General features: G+C 38.7%; 1 protein-coding gene across 1 annotated transcript in view; it reads right to left on the bottom strand.

Moving 5' to 3' along the window:
• The window catches only part of LOC149184522 (putative sugar phosphate/phosphate translocator At3g11320), a 37,780-nt gene extending 15,254 nt beyond the window's left edge, over positions 1 to 22,526 (bottom strand). The window contains exons 1-3 of the mRNA XM_089417563.1: positions 21,277 to 22,526; positions 17,060 to 17,163; positions 15,831 to 16,059 (exon numbers count right to left, since the gene is read on the bottom strand). Of these exons, the coding sequence (XP_089273689.1) occupies positions 15,831 to 16,059; positions 17,060 to 17,163; positions 21,277 to 21,774 (831 nt within the window). The 5' untranslated portion in view covers positions 21,775 to 22,526. The remainder of the gene's footprint in view (positions 1 to 15,830; positions 16,060 to 17,059; positions 17,164 to 21,276) is intronic.
• Positions 22,527 to 23,758: the final 1,232 nt, after the last annotated feature.

Genomic DNA, 23,758 nt, shown 5'->3' with positions numbered 1-23,758 from the left:
GGTTGCTCGTAAGGGCTTAGACCCACATAGCATTGTAGGCCTTCCTTGTCTTGTGATGATATGCAACTAAGAGAAGAGAGTGTGCACTTCCTCTATCTCTCTCCCCCCAAGTCTTCACTTGTACTTGTATTCTCTCTCTTGAGACACTAGGGATTCTTAGTCTTCTTGGAGTTCTAGGGTTAGGGCTTATCCCTTGGAAATTGGAAAATAGGGTTTTGATATAAAACCCTAGGGTGGATTTGTAAAGAAGAGAAGAGTATGACATATTGCCTTGGAGGTTGTGCTGGAGAGATTCTTGCACTCGGATCTTCTTGGTTGAGGTAGGGTTTGATGATTTACCGTATCTAAGGCTTTTGGGATAGTTGGAATTTTTGTACTAGCCTTGAGAGAAGGTTATGGTATTTACTTGTACTTCATCTTGAGCTTCATATGAAGCTCCAACTATAGTTATCAGAACTAAACTGGTTGTTGAACCAATCAACCCCAAAAATCTGAACCAAGCCGAAACTAGAAAAATACCGAATCAAAAAACTAGTCGACCAAACAATACATAAAATATGCAATTTTTGGAAAAAAAACATGTATGTTTATTTGCATCCATATGAATCCAAACCATTACTAAAAAAACGCAGAGTCTCTAATTTATATAGCAAGGGTGCATATAACCAAAATAGCACCAAGTGCAATACAACTCTAAACCAAAAGACATTAACAAAAAGGCTCTAAATGGTCTCAAGAGTCCAATAATAAGCATAATATTAATGAGTAACTATAGTATAGACTCTAGACTCTATAATCTGATCATATGGTAGAATCATCAAAATCCTCATCCTCTTCATCCTTAGCATGACTAGACTTTACAATGGGATTCTAGCTTGATTCCCCTGGCCCTGAAGGTAGTGACAGTCTCCAACATTCAAATCCTCTCACTGTGTTATTGTGTGAGTGAAATGGAGGGGAAGAGCTATTTAAATAGCTTCGATATGGCCCTAGGGTTAGGTATTTTTCTTGCCCTTTAAGTGACTTATTTTTTCCTTTTTAATTTAAGATTTGGTGGTCTTAACTCCAGCTTATGGAACTGGTTTGTTGGTGCTTTGAGGTCGGTTCCATACAGAACTAGCCTTAACAGCTCTCAAACACCAAACCAGACTAGTACAGTGCCGAAACCAGTTAGAGTGGCCAGTTTCACCAGTTCCAACTCGGTTCTGAGAACACTGATTTCTCACTGATTCCAACTATCCACATCTTGTATCATTTTCAGATATAAATTTGAGCTATATATGTTCTTTATGCTTTGCTATTTACAGCCATTTTTTTCTTGCTGATTGGACATAAGTAAAAGGGAAAATTTTAGGTGATTTGACATCTAAGGAAGAATAAAAGGGGCTGATTTTACTGCTGTCATACTGCATTTTCAAATCTGATTAATTGGCGGATAAGTTGCCCTCTTTTTGGTATATTTTCTGCTTGAATTGCCAGAAAATTTGGGGCTGTTGAAGTGGGTTACTGTGATCTCTCAGCTGTTGCCATATACATATTCAATTTACAGCAATCCTTGCTATGGAAACAGAGCACATAAAGAAACATAGAAAAATTGAAAGTGTTATTTGTATTTAGTAAATAGTGAGAAAGCAAAAGCTTTCTTATATAGCTTACAATAAAGTCGAGTCAATCCACTTTATAAATGTGGGACAGATTGAAATACACACTAAATTGAAATAAGACATCAAACACATAAAATAAACTAAAGTCCATCTGACTTTATTAGTGCCTAAATCTAGTACCTAATTGACCAAAATTGAACAGTGAACTAATATTTACTTTAATACCGTCCCTTAATGCCAAATGGTCAATCTATGAACTACATCAAGCTTATCCCAGAATTTTACATAATTTTCAGGACCCAAATCCTTGGTAAGAATGTCTGCAGTTTGATCCTTTATAGGACAATACTACAATTTGATAGACCCATATTCTGCAAGCTATGTGATGAAGTGGTAATGTACCTCAACATGTTTGGTATGCTCATGAAAGACCAGATGCTTGGCAAGTTTCATCAAAAGCCTTGGTTGTCACATCACAGGGGTGTTGGCTATGTTTGTTGCACTGAATGCATCCTCTTGAGCCAAACTGCCTAGCATGCTACTTTCACTACTCCTCGACATTCTGCTTCTGTTGACGAAAGGGCTTGTGCATGCTGCTTCTTGCTGGTCCATGTGATTGTACCTATGCCAAGGCTAACAACATATCCAGAAGTGGTATTATCAATAGAACCTGCCCAATCTGAATCTGTATACCGACACAGCCTAGGGTCTTTGCTTCTGTTGTAGAAAATGCCAAAGTCAAGTGTCTGTTTCACATATCTCCGCACTCACTTTGTTGTTGTCTAGTGCTCTACCTTTGGCATTGTCATGAATCTTGAAATGAAGCTCACAGCAAAGCTCAAATCAGGTCTAGGGACACTAAGATATATCAAGCTACTAACTAGTTGCCCGTACATTGACTCATTAACTGCCTTAGAGTCAGTTTTGGTTGAAAGTTTCAAACCCATGTTACTTGGGAGCGGGAGCGGGAGCGACCATTTTCAGAAGCTCCCGGTTTGGGAGCGAATCCCGGAGCGATTTTTTAAAAATATATATATTTTTTATATTTTTTAATTTTTGATACATATATGTCAACAAAAACATGTAGAATGATGAATTAGATATAAAAAACATAAAAAGCATAGATTGAACCATATAATAACAATCATCTAGAAGTTATAATCTTCATCGACCACGTCCGCAAGTTAGTAACATAGTAACATACAACATATTGAGTCTCATGATTCATCAATCTTAAAGTTTCAAGCTTTCAAAATTCAATATATAACATTTATCATCATTGATCACCAAAGTTGTACTTGTAAGCTAAGTGTAACCATTACAACAAATAACATCTAACATGAAATGAAATGTTATAAAATGAAATGAAATGAAACAACTTTCAACTTTCATGAAGCATCATATTCATAATTCATTACTAATGAGTTATAATTGCCAACTTCAAACTTAAATTGTCATATATTGTTTAAAAAAATATCATAATAAATATGAAAGAGTCAATAGTTATAAAAGCTACTAGAAACTAGAAAAGAAAGTAAATCTATTATCTATTTCTTATGCTTGGGCCTCTTGCCACCACGAGAAATGTCTAATATTTTAGTCTTGTTGCAAAATCAGGATCTTTGTCATTAATATCACCCTCCAAGCATTAATATCCAGAGGTATCTTTGTCATTACCTTTGTATCTGTATGGGGATCTTTGTCATTAATATCACCCTCTAAGCATTAACATAAGATAGAAAAAGCATAGCATGTCAAGTCAAGATTTTGTTTGAGTGATGCGTACATTTTTCGAAGGGTCATGATAGAGGAGTTCGACAACCAATGTCACTAACATCAAGGTACATAGAGGGATTGGTACTCTTGATTAAATACGAGTTCCATACCCTAATACATGACAAAATTCAATGGAAACATTGCAATCCCCCAATCCTGAAATCCTGAAAAACTGATAAGTCTGCTGGATTTTGAATGAAATCTAAAATTCTACTTTCTCCATATGAAATCCAATGAGGACGAAACCACTCTCAAACATCCTGAGTCATTTCATGGTAATGTTAAAAATTTAAGTAAAAGGATGAAAATGAAAATTAAAGAAAATGTCACTTTTACTTTAAGAATTTAGCATTACCATGAATAGCATATCAATACTAGGGCCTAGACTTGATCATTAAGCTGCCCCACTCAAAAACTATTTGTTTCTTTCAAAAAAAATTGCATTTCGAACATTACTACAAAAAAAAAATGCAAAAAAGACAAAACGCTCTCGAAAACGCTCCCGAAAAGGCAGGGAGCGAAATTTTTTTTAGGGAGCGCGCTCCCGAAATCGCTCCCTTTTCGGGAGCGATTTTGGGAGCGCGCTCCCGACCCGCTCCCGAGTCGCTCCCGCCCGGAGCGCGGATTGGGAGCGGGTGCGAGGGGGGAGGGGGCGCTCCCCCGCAACTATGTTTCAAACCCTTTCTCCATAGGTGTAGACGAGACTTTGCAATCTGTCATTCTAAACTTGCCCAGCAAACTCCTGTCATATTTTTTCTGTGAGACAAAAATGTTGTTACCTATTTGCCAAACTTCTACACCCAGACAGTAGTGTGGGAGCCCTAGATCTATCATGTCAAAAGATTTTCTCATATTGGATTTGATGTGTTATTGAACTTGCATCACTATGTATGATAATGATATCATCTACATATATGGCCAGAAAGATTATATAATTACCAACTCTTTTGACATACATGTTGGAATCTGAAGCACTCCACTAGAACCCCTGTTCATCCAAATACTTGTCAATCTTGATATACCATGCCCTAGGTGCCTGTAACCTTATAGAGTTTTCTTCAGTCTGCAGACCAAATGCTCCTTCCCTGAAACCTGAAAACATTACGGTTGATACATGTAGACTTCCTCCCGCAAATCTCCATTAAGGAAGGCACTTTTCACGTCCATACAATGGGCCTTCCAGCAAAATTGTGCTAGCGTGGCTAGAACAAGTCGGATGGTGCTCATCTTTGTTGTTAAAATTGCACTTGCCAAATGTACCATTTGCCTTGTACTTGATATTGTACATCCCTTTGCAGCCAATGGGTTTCTTCCCTAATGGAAGTGGTGTGAGATTACAAGTCTGATTTTTCATCAAACTCTCATATTTGACTATCATGGCCCTTTCCCAATTTGGTCTCCCTTGTGCTTCCTCAAACATCTTGACTCATAGATTTTCTTAATATTGACCATGATAGCAAAGTAGACTATGTTCTCTGTTTTCTCTTTCTACTCAATGATCATCCCTTGATCATTTCGTTTATTCAAACATATCTAATGGTGTTGTGCCATGACTTGGGTCTCTTCTTGGGATCTTCCTCATCCAAGTCAATATTGCCACCATGACCTGGACCACCTATATCTAGATCATAAATTACTAGTCTAGGAGACTCGTCATGCTCAAAATCTTCCACCCCACTTCAGGTGCAGCTACCTGAATCTTGACACCTGAATCCTCAATCCCTTCCAGCTTCTCAGTAATTCAAAACTCAGGAGAAGTTTGGAAAGGTACAACCTCCTCATCAACAACAACATCACTATTGAAGTTTACCCTATCAGTGTCAAAATGAATCAATCTGTAAACCTTGTAAGTGTTGTTGTACCCTATAATTATTAGCTTCTTGCTCTTTGGATCTAATTTGGTTCTCTTCTTAGCTAGAATCCAAGTGTAGGCAATAGAACCAAAAACTTTAAGATGACTTACTTTGGACTTTCTTCCAAACCATGCTTCTTTGGGACCTTCTACTTCATCGCCATTGTGGGAGATCTATTCAATAGGTATACTATTGTGAACATTGCCTCAGCCCAAAACCTATTTGGAATAGACTTGCTCTATAACATACACCTAGCCATCTTTGTGACAGTTCAGTTTTGCCTCTCAACCACTATATTTTGTTGTGGAGTGTAAGAAGGTGTAGTATATTGTCTTTGGATCCCATGTTTAGCACAAATGTTATTGAATATTTTCAGTAGAATTCCCCACCATTATCATATCTAAGAGAGGCAATATGACAACCTAACTCTTCTCTATTAATGCTTTGAACTTTTGAAATTCATTAAACACTTCATATTTTAATTATAGAAAATATACCCACATTTTTCTACTAAAATAATCAACAAACAGAAGGAAGTACCTAGCACAAGTGGCTAATGTCGTGTTCATTGACCCACATATGTCTGCAAGAACCAACTGAAGGAATCTACGCTCTCCAAGCATGTCCTTCATCAAATGGTATTTAATGTAGGTTCCCTGCCTAGCAAGCTCTGTAAACTCTATGGATCTTCTACGGAATGTCTGGAATTCCATCTACTAGTTTCTCTTATGCCAACTGAGAGAGATAGGTCAAGTTGAGGTGCCCATATCTATGATGCCATAGGGGTGCTAGATTTTGCAATAACAGTAACCTTTAACTCACAATTTCTACTAAGATCAATATTCAAAATCTTAAGACAGTGAAAGCTAGGAGATTCATCTAAAATGAATCATTATAATCTTGGACATAGAAAGCACTCATAGTTGCATAGTTTCCCAAAAGGTCAAACAACCCCAATTATATGTTGAACCTACCACTTCATTTGAAGTTCAAATCCTAAACCATCAAGAAGATTATTTAAGGGAGCTTGAGGGTCATTTGGAAAACACACCGAGAGATCAAGAGATCGAATTTTTGAAGTGAGAAGTTCTCAAGAGGAAATTCTGATCGAGTAGATTTCTTGCAGTTGAGGGGTAGGGATAGCATCCACAGAGAGAGAGAGAGAGAAATTTTTCTCAGCCAAAAAATCGTCAGTAGAGAGAGGCAGAGAGTGATCCAGCAGCTCTCACACAGGGCCACTCAGAGGCAATGCAAAGGGTGAGAGAGTCTGAAATTTTGCTGGGCAAAGTCAGTTTTAGAAGCCGAGAGTTGGGGTGTGAGACCAAGAGGCTGAGAGCAAAGACTCCGAGCAGCAAATCAATCAGTTGGCTAGGTGACGTAGTGTCTAGAGGGATTGAAGCAAGGACTGTGTGAGGACTGCGCAAAGGCAGCCTAGGACCTGCCAGAGGCACCTCATCCAGTGTCTGGATCAGCCGAGATTTTTTTTCTCAGTGATTGTGTGAGGTAATACCACAAATATTTCTGTCAGTATTTCTCTCTTTGTAACTGAATAACCCTTGAGGTATTCAGAGATGTATTCAGAATTTGCTACTGCTTAATAATAATAAACCCTCAGAGCTGCTACACCAGTTTTCCCACATTGGGTTTTTCCGGGGACATTTGTCCAAAAATAACGATGTGTATTGTGTTGTATTTTCTTTCTTACTCAGTCTCTTGTTTCCGTATATAATTTAATTAAGTGAAGGTTGCAGTGTATGTATTACGATATTTGTCGTAGGAAACTACAAGTAATTTGTTTAAAGGAAATTAACAAATAGGAGTAATATCATCAATTGTTGCAATAGGGATTCCTGTTGAGGAATTTTCACATGGTATCGAAGCTGCAGGTGGAACACGAAGAGCAGTGCCAGATAACCCAGCGCTAAGCAGAAGAGGGAAATTGAAAAGCTATAGAAGGCAACAGTTCGAAACCCTAGAGGGTTTGCGCAGTTCTTAGCTGGAGGGTTGAAATTTTGAGGCAGTCTCTCTCCAAGTGGGTCGACGGAGAGAAGGGCTTCCAGATCGAGTTTTTGTTAGGGCAGAGGAAGCAGCACAGAAGCCTCAGTGTGAGGAGAGCTGGTAGGACGCAGATTTTTCTACAGGCAGTTTGTTGGGCAAAAAATCATCAGAAGAAAGAAGAGAAGCACAACTGAGGGAATTTCTTCCTCAGAGAATTCCTAGCCAAGGAAATTGAATTCTCTAGAGCTGAGCAGCAGCAAGGGGCAGCAGTTTTACTAGCTCTAGCAGGGAGTGCGTAGCTAGCCTAGCAGCAGCACAGAGGAGTGAGGAGTTCATTCGACTTACTATTTTTGGCAGAAATGGCAACTAGTGGCTTGAGGGATCAGGACAGGTTGGACGAAGCATCCAACTATGTCATCTGGAAGGCTAGAATGCCATTCCTTCTAGATGAGCATGCCCTCAAGACATATGTCAACAGCGTGGTGATTGTCCCTGCAGATGCAGATCCATTGAAGAAGTACATATCAGAAATGGTGAAGGCCAAGCGGATGATCCTTGATGGAGTAAAGGATCATGTGGTGTGTCATGTCGCTAGCAGAAGGACTGCTAAGGAGATGTGGGATGCCTTGGCTACGTTATATCAAAGATCTTCCGAGCAGCGGAAGATGTACTTGGAGCAGAAGCTGAGATCTGCTCAGATGTAGAAGGGGGAGCGTGTGGATCCATTCCTCACAAAGTTGAAGGAAACTGGTGATGAGTTGTGTGATGTCGGGCATACACCTCAGGATTCAGAGTTGGTTAGACTGGCCCTCAATTCTGTCTCAGATGAGTGGCAAGTCTTTGTCCAGAGTATCCTGGGCAGAGCAGCATTGCCAAATTGGGATGAGATGTGGGTAGCTCTAAAACAAGAGGAGCTAAGGAGAGACTTAGTCAAGGTCAAACTTGACGGAAGTAGCAGCAGCAGCAGTGGGTCGAAGCCCAAGGAGGAGAAGGATAATGCAGCCCTTGCGTCGAAGGGGCAGCAGGAGCAGCGGAGACATAAGAAGGACGTCTCGAAAATCAAGTGTTTCAGGTATGGTGAGATGAGTCACTACGCTACTTAGTGTCCTCTCAAGAAGAAGGACAAGGATGAGAAATATGATCCGAAGTTTGCGCCCACGAAGATCAATGAGAAGGAGTTCGCCATGACAACCAAGATACCTCCAGGAGGGAGGTGGGCTGATTTGGAGTTGTAGTTCGAAAGAGCTACAGATGGGCAGGATCCTTGAGGAGTCCACCTCTTGAATCAATACCTTGCTACGGGAGCCAGTTTTGTAGTAGCAAGATGGACTAATGTCGGATGGTTCCAAGGAGTGTCGGAGAAACAATTACAGTGGCTAAGAGCGCTAAAGTCTGAGCAGCACAAAGCAGAGTTGGCAGCAATGCAGATGGCACAGAGCATAGGTCAGCAACAGCGCAATAGATTCAGAGGGTCAACATAGAGACTAGCAGCAGTCAGACTTCAACATTCACGTGGTATCATACTGAACACAGTTAGTTCGGTACTTTTGGATGTTTTATCCGTTGTTGATGGAGTAGCAGCAACAGTTTGCAGTGCAGTAGCAGTTGACAGTGGCAGTGCTAACAGCAACACAGATGTAGCACTTGAGAGGGAGCTATAGTACGAATGAAGTGTTGATAGTGGTAGTGGTAGCAGTAGTACAGTTACAGTAGTAGTGCAGTAGTTGGTGGATAGCATGTCAGACATCAGCAACGCAGAGGACGATGCTTCAGAGTCAGAGCAGTATGTGGCAACGTATATTGCCAGAGCGCATTCCTCGCTAAGAGGGAGTGTTGATTTGGGGTAGCATCAAATGTACTCTAAGCCTCAAATTTTGCAGGTAATCTTGGGCACATGTATTCCAAAGAACCCAGAAAGCGTTTTGGGAAATTCCACCCAGAAACAATTTTGTTAAAATAATTAATTATTTTTAAATGGACTCTAAGTCTAAACTTAGGAAAATAAAATAATTAAAGGGTATTAATATAAACTGTGGGTGTAACTTCTAGAAGAAGACAAGGATCAAGCTAAAATGATATTATCCATTGATTAGCTTTTAATCTAGGTCGTTGAATGTCAACGAGAAGATTATTTTAAGGGAGCTTGAAGGTCATTTGGAAAACACACCGAAAGTCTAAAGATGAAGAGATCAAATTTCTGAAGTGAGAAGTTCTCAAGAGGAAATTCTGATCGAGTAGATTTCTTGCAGTTGAGGGGCAGGGATAGCATTCGAAGAGAAAGAGATTTTTCTCAGTTGGAGAATCATCAGCAGAGAGAGGCTGAGAGTGATCCAGTAGCTCTCACACAGAGGATGACGCAGGGCCATGCAAAAGGGTGAGAGAGAGTCCGAAATTTTGCTGGGCAAAGTCAGTTTCAGAAGTCGGGAGTCGGGGTGTGAGACCGAGAGGCTGAGAGCAAAGACAGCAAGCAGTAAATCGATCAATTGGCTGGGTGACGCAGTGTCTAGAGGGGTTGATGCAGGGACTGTGTGAAGACTGCGCAGAGGCAAGATAGGGCCTGCCGAAGGCACCTCATCCAGTGTCCGAATCAGCTGGGATTTTTTTTCTTAGCAATTGTGTGAGGTAATCTCAAAAATCTTTCTGCCAGTATTTCTCTCTATGTAATTGAATAACCCTTGAGGTATTCAGAGATGTATTCAGAATTTGCTACTGATTAATAATAATCAACCCTCAGAGTTGTTGCACCGGTTTTCCCGCATTGGGTTTTTCCGGGGACATTTATCCAAAAATAATGGTGTCTATTGTGTTGTATCTTATTTCTCGCATAATCTCTTGTTTCCGCATATAATTTAATTAAGTGAAGGTTGCAATGTATGTATTATGATGTTTGTCATAGGAAACTGCAAGTAATTTGTTTAAAGGAATTTAACAAATAGGAGTAATATCATCAGTTGTTGCAGTAGGGATTCCTGTTGAGGAATTTTCACATCAAGTGCAAAGGTGAAATAAGAAAGGCACAAGTCACTATAGGAGATCAAAGTTTCTTCTCCCTTCAACTAGAGGGACTGATGAGATCCTAGGAGTTTAAACTTTAGTGTTTTCAAGCCTTGTGCACATATGACATGAATCATAATGAAATGTTTATTTCCATTAAGCATGTGGGTAGAATGATTAACTTAAATGGTCTTTAACCCAATCCCTCTAGATTTGTTTCTTCAAATGTGAGGGCACCCGCTCTCATAAAGGACATGTTGGCTTCATTGCTAAGTCGGATGGCATAGACACTTTCTCTCACTAATGCAATTTCACTCAGCCTAACTCCTAAGTGTCTTTATTCAACACCTACCCCAATCTCAACAAGGTGGTCTCCAAAAACCTTTCCATTTTTTAAGACTTGCCCATTTCTCTTCCCCCTAATTGAGGAATGGATCACATTATTAAGTCATCCCCAAATCTACCCCTCTATCTATCTGACCCTATCCTTATTGACACAAGCAAAAAAATTAGTTAAACATTTGTTGCAAGAAATCCTTAACATCAAGGCCATCACGCCTTCACAAAAACTCTATCAAATAAGATAATATAACATTATTAATGTCTGACAAATGACCATAGAAGCACATCAATGGGACTGAAGAGTACAAGTAGTATGAATATAATATGGGAGTGCATGCACAACTCCTAGAAAAAGTCAATAATAATATAAAGAAAAAAAAACTACATAAGTATAACATCAAAAAATATGTAGGAAACAGTGACAAGATACAGTGATACAAAATACCAAATGAGTTTTTCCCAAACTAGAAAGGTGGACAACTCAAGAACATGTCGAGAGAGAGTGAGAGAGAAATCGCACAACGAGGACAATGATGTCAAGGTATTCTAAATCTAATGGCCTAGGGCGAGGGGTATATTAGGCATCAGCTTGCTATTAGACCCCTCTAGAACCATCGAGGGGACCGGCTATATGATCCTAGGGGAGGGGGGTATACGAGCAAGGAAGACTCCTAAGTTCTAACATCTGAGGTTGAAAGAAGAAAACTTTGAAAGGATCTCTGGTTGCTCCTCTAGAACTGGGAGTAGTCTAATGAGTGGGAGTCACTCTACTCTGGATTCGTCTAGAACTGATCACTCTATTTTAATGATCATTCTCACTCGAAAGAGAGATGGCTCCTTTTGATTCTATATTACCTTTAAAATAGAATTTGTAATCCCTTGTATTGGCAACATCCTTGGCAAGCTTCAAGTGCCACCTGTTTTTCAAAAATTGATCTCCACTTTGGTTCTTCCTTCTAACAATCACAAAATTACCTTTTACATTCATCTCGGCCTTTATGATTTCAAAATTCAAAGCCATGCCATCGATCCTCATTAACACACCTGCCACCTTTCAAGCCACCATTAACAAAGTCTTGGTTCCAATACTCCATAAATGTGTTCTTGTTTAATTTCTTCAATGATATCCTTGTTTACAGCAAGACTTGGACCTTGCTCCTTCACTATGTTGAGCGTGTCCTCACACATTATAAATAACATAAATTCCATGTTAATCAGTCCAAATGCTCCTATGGCCAATCTAAGATCAAATACATAGGATGTATCATCTCAATCGATGGGGTTAAGGTGCATCAAAACTGAGATATAAGTTATTTTAGATTGGCCCACCCCAACAACCATCTCCAAGCTTGAAGGGCTCACAAGATATTACTAATTAATTGTTTGCCATTATTCAGAATTAATGACTGTTCTTACAGATCTGCTTATATAGGATGCCTTCTCTTGGCCAGTTGAAGCCGAGGTCAAAGCACTATATCAACGTTATAAAGAAGGTCGTCACTTCCATTCTGGCCCTTCATCGCCCCAACTTCTCTCCTTTCCTCATTATGTGATGCTTTGGGAAGAAGGATTAGATTTTTTATGACAGAAGAAATGCAATCCGATTGCCTTCAAAAGTAAGAAGCTTAAAGTTATGAACACCACAAAACAAGTTATGATAAAGAGATGCTACTTATGTGACATGATTTGGCCAAATATGACACTATCTGACGGGACAAAAATTCATGGTGAAAACAGACAATAATGATGTTTAGAATTACAACATTTTTGTTAAACCTTCCAACTCATCATGGTGGAATGCATGGCATGAGAATATCGTATTGTTGAATCAATGCAAGGATGCATTGAGTGAAATAAGTAGATTATGTAAGTGTGCAAGAAGTTGTAACCAAAATAGGCATGCACTACCACTCCAGCAAATACTGAGAATAGAAAATATTAAGTGTATAAACACCATAATAACATAAAGGTAGAAGAAACTATTCAAAATAACAAGATAAGCGCATAAGAGTTGGGAGCACCTGAACATCCAAGCTGGAATGCACCTACAATTTCTATATGTAGATCTTAAATTGGAGATATTGGGTAGGGCTATCAAGGTGTATGGGGAATCCTATACCCAGCAAATCTCTCAAGTGAATTCTAAGGCGAAAGATGAAACACTACTTTTCAGCAGGAGCCTCCACAGGATTGAAACTGACCAGTGATTGAATGGAACCTGTATTAAACAAATGTTGAGAAGTTGTTTTCTATTTCCACTGTAGAATCCAATTCATATGTTGTTGGAGGTTGTCCAGGTACATCACAAAGGGAGGTAGCATGTGAGAACAAGGAATGATGATCAATGCCAGGGGGAAGATAGGCTTTCTTAGGAAGGAGGGTACTCCAGAAGCATTTAGGTGAATGATAGAGAGCTTCAAAAAGCTCGTGTCTCCCTGTGGCAAGAAAGAATCCTCCCATCTGAGTTGTATCACTTTTTTAATATTAAGAAATTTTTCTTTGGAAGGACCATTGAATGGGCCAAAATAATACAAAGTAAACTAAAGCACACATTTACCAATATTAGGAAAAGGCGAAACTATAAATTGTTGGACTAATGTATCAATCCATGTGAACGTGATATCCATTTGCTCTCTCACACACTCGATGTGCAAACTGTCTCCTCAAGGACATGATTTGGGCAGTATATCAGTTGCCTCAAAAACTTAGGGTCAAGTCGATTCTTCATGCAACATGATACTAAGAAGTTGCTAAGTTGTCTCCTACTAATATGCTAAACTGGTAAGCATCAGTTCAGCAATTCCTGATGACTCTCATGGCGTTACAATGTTATTTAATCTTACAAGTTGGCATACTTTCTTAGTCCCACAGTGCTGAAAAACTTTCCTCGACTATTAATCCTAAAGAAGCCCAATAATGGGTGAACATGGACAGGCCAACTTGACTTTTCTCACATCTTCAATCTCACTTAGACACTTATTTTGGGAACTCTTATACATTTACTATATCAGTTTGCTAAGGCGTAAGATGGGCAAAATAAATAACAAGTGTGTGCAAGCAGCAACACACTTGACTAGATTGAACTCGGCCTAGTCTTATATGGATGTACATTTTAAGGGCTTCTTTCCCAATTCAAAAACACTGAAGATATATAAACTGACTTTTTCATTTGTCCCACAGTTCCTATAGTGCACATGGCAAGCCCCTCTGCAAATCTCTTTTGTTGCATATGGTTGGCCTCTGAATAGACTACGCTTTTACTAGCATAATGCAAACATGACCTGCAAGTCACCACTGCGTTTTGGTTTCTGAAGGCTACTGCATTATTGACTGACTAGTGAACTATCAACCAGTGAATAAGTTTCAAGCTTTGGAGAAGTCACAGTATATATTATAATTTTGTCTTGCAGATTGGCTTCTTGACCCCATTTTTCTAGGAATGCCTGTTAGGAAAAATAAGTTCTTTCCTGACAGGTTATAACTTATGACCCTCTTCAAAATACCAGGTTCACTGAAACATTGGAAGCAAATATCTAATGCACGCATCATGCTACCACTACCAGCCATTGCAGAAAATAGAAACCAAGGTGAAAAAGGATCTACAGCTGCATTGTAGACGCGTTACAGTGACAATACTTTCTTGAATGTCTATTCTCCAACATCCATAGCATTACCACAAATAATCACAGTTTATATTTAACTCCAAATAATATACATTCCAATAAGAAATTGTCAATCATAGTTTTACCTTGTGGCAATGATTTCCCTTATGCCCTGCTCTCATTTTCAGTCAAAAACTAGATTTCCTATATTGATGACGTCCCTACTGTAATATGACCAACTATTGGACAACTATCTCACTTTAATTCTAGATAAAATGAGCAGCGTACCCAAATAATAAATAAACTGAAAATGATAGTAGATATTGCAGGGTAAGCAACTAAATAGGTAGTACGCATGATATGCTATTCCATGATTCACTACCTTTCCCATTTATAAAACAGTTTCTACAACAATTCCAATGCCTATTAGTTCTTTATGTTGCTATTTATTGAGATTTTGGCTCACACGGGGCAGCCTTTCCACAGGAGATACATATGGCTTATGCAATTCGCATACCATTGCTGTTACTGTAACTAACATTTCCTGATAAGTAAGGAGTTACAGTTGTAACATCGCATTTACTTGTTTTGGCTTCCTGGTTGTTATGTATGGCATATATAATACCAGCTGTCCATTGGGATTCATACGTGACCAAATGAAAATCTACTTTAGCCTCTTCATGAGCTAAAGTATTAGCCTCTTCTAGAAGCACTATTTATGTCTTACTCTACTCTCTTTACTTTCTGAGAATTTTTATGAATCTTCCTGTCATTGACCGTACTTTAAAAACTAGCATGGAAATAGAGTGAACAAATTTTACATACTTCATCAAACTTCCTTTCAAGCTTTCGTTTTCTGTTTAATCAAGTCCTATACACAAAATCCTTAAGAAAAACTCTGTGCAGCCATAATTCGACAGAAAGCATCACATATGTCATAATTGCAGGCTTCCATTCACACCAGATGGTAATGTCAAAACCTTACGGTAAATTACTTCTCATCTAGTAGCTGCAATCAACGATATAAAAAGGAATAATTTTACATATGGACAATTATTCAATCTTTTGATCATCCACAACAATCTATCTTCTTTGCCCATTGGTGAAATAGGACCCGTTCACTCAGAAAAAGAGACTGTGTTCCCAAATAATCTTCCACCATTCTTTCTAACAAGAATAGTTCTTCTATTTTCTCAAATCTTCCCAGAGCATTTTGTTCCTGGAGATAATCAAAAATTTTCTGAGATTTAACCGTATTCCACCAATTTGTAACCCAAGGCTCCAAACTACACCCTAAGAGGTTCAGCATGTTTGATGGTGGCTTAAAAGTTAAATCAATCCTTAACTTTGACCTTATAATAATGGAAAAAGTTAAACCATATTATTTTGACATGAAATCCGGATTGTCAGGACTCAGGAAGGTTATGTTGAACATGTATAGCTATATATTAGTTGAAAAAATTGCATGAAACCATTCTAACAAAGCTCATCCAGGCTAAATCTAAAGCCACAGAATAAAACCTATAAATAGGAAAGTGATTGTTAATGTAATGATATATAGTCCCTTACATTTCCATGTAGAGCATCCAACAAGGAACCACATCATCACTAACTTTAGAGCATTAAAAAAGAACAGGTTTTGCTGAAATGAGGCAACATACCTGGAGAGTTAAAGGACTAGTGTGCTTAGTGACCAAAAAATTGGTCAAATTGACAAAATATGCGAGGGCTGAATTGAAAAGAAGATAGTATATGATTTTCACATCCTGCCTTGCAAGTGCGATAGTTATCCCAAGCACATTAGGTTCCATCAGTAATGTTGCAGGTAGTAGAAGTACTACTGCAATGGGAGCCATATAAAGAAGAAGGTTCATGGAGTTCAGCTTCTCCCTGGCATTTATAATCATCAATAAACAAAAAGTCAATATCATGCATTTGAAGTTTAGATTGCAAATTATTGTAACACTTCAAAGAATCATAATATCAGACATGTCATGTACTTCTCAGGGTCATCTTTGAGGCAATGGTTTATCACATCTTGCCATATTCACTTTTTAAATGCATAATGTTGTGTTACAGAAATATGTATTTTGATCAAAAGCAAGTTTTTACTTTAATTATTTATTAGTAGTCAATCTTATGAAATGGCCCAGTGGCAGTACCTAAACTTCACTGCACACTCTATAAACCTATAAAGATAAATTAAGTTTATCATATCTCTCAATAGGTGTGCATTGTTCATATAGTATAAAATACTATAATAATTTTATGATAGGCAGAAATATCACTAATTTCTAAAGAATCCATGAGCCTTCCTGCTTTTAGCTTTGCTTATAGCATTCTAGTTCTAGTTCTAATTTACATCTACTCTCAATAGTCTCATTTTAGTTCTACTCAATATTGCACAAAGAAAAAGGTTTGAAGCACTCGACTATTACTTCAAGTAGTTCTTTCAATCAACACAAGCATATTTAGCCAAAGCCAACTTGACTGTGCATTTCTCTTACATTTTCAATTGATCAATACAACAACATTTCACAATCCTTGAAAATGGACCAAATCTTTTGCATAGGGAATGCATTTTACAGTAATTTACAGTATCTCTTTCAATCATAAAAAATCTTTGTTCATCAAAGTTCAAATCATTATCAACGAGAAACATACAACTCTTGAAATTTCTTCCGATATCAACACATTGTAGGGAAGGATCCTTTAATAGCCAAATACTAGACTACCTTAAAGACATCTAATACAGTAAAACACAGTGGGCAGCTTCAATTTTACAATGTAATTACTGGTATTTAATAAAGATAACTCAATACAACTGACTGAACCAAAGGGTTGCATATAGAATAAAATAAAACAAGTAGACAAGACTTTAACAAGATACCCTTCGGAGGAAAGCATAAGCCCCTGAAGCACGGACTTGAGAGCTCTCGCAGCAGTTGCCAAAATGCACATTATGAATCCATACAAATGAAAACTTGGCTCACCCTTCAAAATCCAGAAAACAAAATGACCAGAATTAATGTAATGTCTTCTTAGCATTGTCAATTGCACAAAAGCGTAGACCAAAACTTGAAAACCCAAAGAACCAATGTGGGTACTTTATAACCAACTAACGTGAGTATCTCACCATGCAATATCCCTACCAATAATATATATTTCTTTTTTCCAAAAAATGCACCTTATGTTTCATTCATGAACAAAAGAGAGTAAATCATACAACTTACATCATCAGGCCAAAACTTTAGCATGCAAATTGCCTCTCCCAACATAGCCATGAAGAGCCAGCCAAAATCCAAAAATCAAAGTCGCCATGGGGGCATACTAGCATAGCATACCCCTACTAACAGTTGTGCATATAGACATATGTATAAATGATATACCCCTTGGAGTGTCAATCCACTCCCCAATGCAGATATTGCCTGTCATCCAGAGGGCATCTAGCTCAATGGTAGAGCAGCCTGCCAGCCACAGCCAGGTCCTGCCTTTGATTCCTTGCTTGTTTAGTTTTTCACATGGTATTGGAGCTATGGTTGTGCCTAGGAATTCCCAAACGGTTGTGTACATAGACATATGTATAAATGATATAACATAACATAAGAATTTATTTATTATGGTGATGCCCAGGAATTCCCTATCCCTGGATCTGAATGGCTTATGTGGAAGCAAAGGGAGTATTGAAGTGTCAATCCATAGCTGAACATGGACATTCCTGTCATCAAGAGGTTGTGTAGCTTAGTGGTTAGAGAAATACAGTTGTCAAGAGCAGGGATTGGGTTCAATTCCTGGCCTATCTACTTTTTCAATATGGCATAAAAGGCCTGGTTGAGGCTAGGATTTCCATACCCTGAGGTCAGAATGACTGATGTTCATTGAGAGGAGATGCTGGAGTGCCAATCCACCCATGAACATGGACATTGCCTATCATCCAAAGAGCATGTAGCTCAGTAGTAGAACAGCCCAGTGGTTAGGGCAGGTTGTGGGTTCGATTCCTAGCCTATTTAGTTTCTCCACGTGGTATCAAAGCAATGGTTGTGACTAGGAATTCCCAATCCCTAGGTCTGAAATTTCAATGTGGATTGAAGGGGAATGTTGGAGTGTCAATGCACACCTGAACATGTATGATATCCATCATCAAATGGGCATATAGCTCAGTAGCAGAGCAAACCACCAGCAAGGGGCAAGTCCTAGGTTTGATTCCTAAGCTGTTCTACTTTCCAATATGTTATTAAAGCCATGCTTGTAGCTAGGAATACCCTATCCCTAGGCCTAAATGTCCGCTGTCAATTAACAGGGGGTGACACATCAAGGGGGGATATGGCTTGGTGGCAGAGCAGTCCTTCAAGTCCTGGATTATATGCCTAGCCTATCTAATTTTTTAGCATGGTATCAAAACCATGGTTGTGGCTAGGAATTCCCTATCCCTAGGTCTAAGTGGTGTGTAGAAGTATTAATCATAGTTTTAAAAACCAGAACCAGTGACCAAACCAGTCCACCTATCAAACCAGTTTTTGAAACGGAACCAGAAAAATTGACAGGTCAGATCTCAATGAACCAGTCTTTAAAAAAATCCATGAAACAACTAATTTTTAATAAAAAAATCATCTTTAAGATTTAAAACCATGATTCCAAACCATTAGAGACAAAATATGCAAAGTTTGTTCATCTATATACCATGTAAGGGTGAATATATCAAAATGGCACCAAGTGCAATACATATTAGCAACAAAATACATAATCAATGAGGCTCTAAATGGCCTCTAGAGTCCAAAAACAATGCTACAAGCCACTGGGCCACTGGCCTACTACAAGTCTACATATCAATGATCAACATGATCACTCCTCATCAAACTCATCACCACTACTAGACATGGGATCATCAACAGGAGCTACATAAACATCATCTGGCTCAGAGTCGGAGGTCTCTTCCGACTCCTCTGCGACCTCAGTAGCAGTGGTAGCAGCAAAACTGGACCTAACAGAAGCATGAGTTGGTCGAGGTGCACGACAAGTGCTTCCCATTGGTAGTTTGCCTTTGCTGATTCAGCTATTGGTTCTAGTTCCACTAGCACTACCAAATCTGCATTGGGATCAACCCCTTCTAACTTCAAATGAGATGTGTGAGGAAAATGAGAGGGGAGGTATGATTTTATAGGCTTGGAGGGGTTTTTTTGGAGGGAAACGGCCCCTAGTTTCCCAAAAAAACCACTCACAGCCATCCTAAACGGCTGTGTGGATCTGTGGCCGTGCAAGTGCAAGCTGTCAATGACCCAGCCAGGTTATGATGCCACCAGCCAGTTCATACCGGTTTGGTACCAAACTAGCCAGTGCATGGCCAGTTTGGTACCAAACTAGCCAGTGCATGGCCAGTTTGGTACCAAACCAGGGTCTACCTCAGCCCAAACTGGGGTCATTGGCTAGGTTAACCATTAACCTCCAAGCCTAATGAGCCAGCCAGTTTGACTGGTTAGGGGTTCAACCCAGCTGGGTTTTAAAACCGTGGTATTAATCCACCACTGAACATGGATGAAGTGGTAGAGTGACATGCTGATCAAGTAGTTACTGGAATTTGGATTCGTTTCCTATTGTGTCCAATTTTTCAAAATGGTATCAAAGCCATAGTTTTGGCTAGGAATTCCATATGCCAGATCTAAATTACTGATGTGGATTGTGGAATGAGAGGGGGTGTTGCAGTGTCAATCCACACCTAAACTATTACATCACCGATGATCAAAAGAGTATGTAACTCACTAGCAGAATAGCCTGTTGGCTGAGAGTAGGTCCTGGGTTTGATTCCTAGGCTGTCTAGCTTTTCAATATAGTATCAAAGCTATGGTTGTGGCTAGGAATTCCCTACCCTTGGGTTTGAAAGGTAGAAGTGGATTGACAGGGGGTGTTGCAGAGCCAATCCATACCAGAACAATAATGTTGCCCATTGTCAAGAGGGCATGTAGTTGAGAGGTAGAGCAGCCCATCAGATAGGGGTAGTTCCGGGGTTCAATTCCTAGCATATCTAGTTTCTCAACACGGTATCAGAGCCATGGTTGTGGCTATGAATTCCCTATCCTTGGGTCTGAATAATTGACATAGATTGATAGGATGTGGAGTGTCAATCTACACCTGATCGAAATGGCATGTAGCTCAATGGTAGAGCAGCTTGTTAGCCAAGGGCAGGTCTGGATTTGATTCGTATGCTGACGAGTTTTTCAGTATGGTACCAGAGCTATGGTTATGGCTAGGAATTCCCTATCCCTAGAATTGAATAACTAATGTGGATTGAGAAGGGGTTTTGGAGAGTCAATCCAGTATGGTATCAGAGCTATGGTTGTGGCTAGGAATTCCCTATCCCTAGAATTGAATAACTAATGTGGATTGAGACGGGGTTTTGGAGAGTCAATCCATGGATGACTGTGGATGTTGCACATCATCAAGAAGGCAAGTAGATCAACGGTAAGTCCCCTGTTGTCCACGCAAGTCCTGGGTTCGAATCCCAGCCTGTCCAAATTTTCAATATATTATCAGGACCATGGTTGTAGCTAGGAATACCCTATCCCTAGGCAAGAATGACTGGAATGGATTGAGAGGGAGTGTTGGAATGTGAATCCACACCTGAACGTGGAAGTTGACCATCATCAAAAGGGCATGTAGCTAAGAAAAGAAGCCTGTTGGCTGGGGACAGTTCCTGGTTTCAGTTACTGGCCTGTCGAGGTTTTCAAAAGTGATCCGATTATGCAATGATTGATAACAGTCATGTCTATATGTGGGTAGTTGGTTTTTCACCAAGGCCACAAGTCAGCCCCAGGGCCCCGCATGGATGCCACACATGTGGTTCCTTGAGAGGACGTTACACAAATAAACGCATATGTCTTTCAATAATAGTCACACATATAGATATAACAATATACATGCAGGGGGTCGTGGGTATATGTACTCCTGCCAACATATCTGTATAAAAAGTCTCTATTAAAGGCTTGTATAGATTATTTACAACCACATACATAAATATGTGAGAATGAGAACCAGACACAGAGAAAGATGAGCATAGATGCATAGGTATACAGATGTTAATATTGAGATAAGTGAGAAAGAAGTAGAATGTACCCCACTCGCAATGACGACGCCAGTCACAACAGGAACGAGCGTTAGATATGTCAACCATGATTCTCTCTTGACAGTCATAAAATAGGCAAACACTGCAGTAAAGAATGGAGTCGTTGCACCGACTGCCTGGTTGAAAGACACTGGCAAATACCTTAACGAGATATTCCCATTTACAACAGATGTGCAGAAAATGACACTGAGAGCCGAGATCTTCATGAACTGCACACGCGACCGAATTGGCTGCATTGGCACCATCTTCAACCAGGCTATTGCCACATAGCTGAACAACGAGCAGGCGGTCATGTGGCACATTGTTAGAAATATTGGGAACCTGAAGCCGTAGTTGCTCAGCAGGTACTTGTTCAGTAGCAGCACGCCTATGTTTGAGCAATACCAGGACCCCACCAATGCCATTGTGAGCACCCCACTGCTGAGCCTTAAAGGCTGCAGGGGATTGGAGCCCTTGACCAGAAGCTTCTCCTTCTCCATGCTCGCCATTGTCACAGATCTATGCTATGCTAGACAGATCTGCGTTCATGAATACTCACAATTTTTTTGGGGGGTATCCATGGGAGATAAATTAATGGGCAAGGGGAGATATTCCATGGGCTAGAATGCGTTTAGCATGTGGACCGGTTGGAATTGGATTTTAAAGGAAATGGGTACGTGAAATTCCAGAGAAAAGCGATACTCATCGGCCCAATTTGTCGGGATTGTGAAATTCTTCTGCACAGAGTAGAGGGCACTCCAAGAGACGAGAAGAACCGATTCCAAGGCAAATATTACCAGAATTCAACACGGACATATGCTCTTGAGTCGAGGATGCCAGCATCAGAGGACCATTGTGAAGAGGAAAGCCTTAATCATAGGCTGAACAAGGGGAGGCCAAACTGTTTTTATTATTTTTAATTACATTATATGATTTGTAGGCCAAACAGTTTTTATCATTTTTAATTACATTATATGATTTGTACTCAATCTGCCTGTGGCTCCTATGGGGTTCTGTACTTTCCACGCCATCATATTTTTGGAAGATGTTTTGTCCCCTTTCTTGGTGTACAAGGAGTCACCTACTGCTGATAAGAGCTGAGATTTTATTCGGCCCCTTTGTTGGTATACAAGAAGGCACCTACTGCGGATAAGAGTTGAGATTTGAAGTTAAAGATTTCTGTAAAACATACCAACTAATCGTGCAATATAATAGAGTAAAATAGAGGGATGGTCTCAACGAATTCTGCAACATGTTGGAGTAAATAGAGGGATGGTCTCAAGTAATTGTGGAATATGTTGGAGTAAAGAGGGATGGTACTATCATGTGATTGGATAGGAATGTGTCAGAGTATGTCATTGGATAGGATGAGTGGAGCATAATGAGATCTAAGTTGTTATGGAAAATTAAGTCAATGAATAGGATTTGATATATTATGTGATTGGTAGAATTATTGAAGTAGAAAGAGATCTAAGTTGTTAAGAAAAAAAATTGGTTTGGTTGGTGGAGAGTTCTTAAAAAAATTTGAGTAGATGAAGGTGGGAAAGCTTTGATTTTACCATTGTGATGGGAAATTATAAAAGCAAAAATTATTTTTTCTTGATATTTTGATTTTTCTTTCTAACAACAAAATTTTAATGGTTATCTTAAATAATAAGGGTCTTTATGACAATATTTCTATTTTTGCTTTTCAAATGTATATGGTTTATTTATTTTATTTTTTTAATATATATTAAAAGTCATTTATATTTCTATTTTTTGTTTTTCAAATGTATATGGTTTATTTATTTTATTTCTTTGAATATATATAGTAAAAGTCATTTTGTTTTATTTTTGATATTGTAGTTTATCTTTCTAACAACAAAATCTTAATAGACAACCTAAATAATATGTGTTATTAAAATGTGATAATATGTTTATTTTTTGCTTTTGGCCTATATAATGTTTATTTTATTCTTTTGAATGTAATAATATGTGTTATTAAAATGTGATAATATGTGTTATTAAAATGTGATAATATGTGTATGTTTTGCTTTTCGCCTATGTAATGTTTATTTTATTCTTTTGAATACTCTATATATATTGTTAAAACAAATATTTTTCAATTAAACAAAGAATGTAGAGGGTATATATGTGTTTTATAAGGTGTATATAGATTTAATTTTAAAATTATTACTCTAAATATTATTTTTTTTATATAAGAATTTTATAATTTATTGAAATAGATTTAATTCTCTTAACAAACAAATTAGATGAAAACAAAGTGATTTGTACCTTGGCGAGGCTCCCAAGATCTAAAAAATTGAAATGCCAGAAGAAAAGAGGAGAACACAGTAAACAAAACCATAAAGAATTTTTTTATTAAAACAAAGAATAATTGTAAAAGCTGCATTGTTGTGGACAATTTGTCTTTTTACAAAATGTGACTTGTTACTTATAGCCTTTTTTTAGTTACAATACCATGGGTAAATTAGATGGGTGGGTGAATGAATA

Source organism: Pinus tabuliformis, chromosome 3_2, assembly GCF_031772625.1.
Source record: "Pinus tabuliformis cultivar Carrire ecotype Pingquan chromosome 3_2, CPIR1, whole genome shotgun sequence".
Taxonomy (NCBI): domain Eukaryota; kingdom Viridiplantae; phylum Streptophyta; class Pinopsida; order Pinales; family Pinaceae; genus Pinus; species Pinus tabuliformis.
Note: the sequence above shows the minus strand (reverse complement) of the source record. Positions and strands in the feature narration are given on the sequence as shown.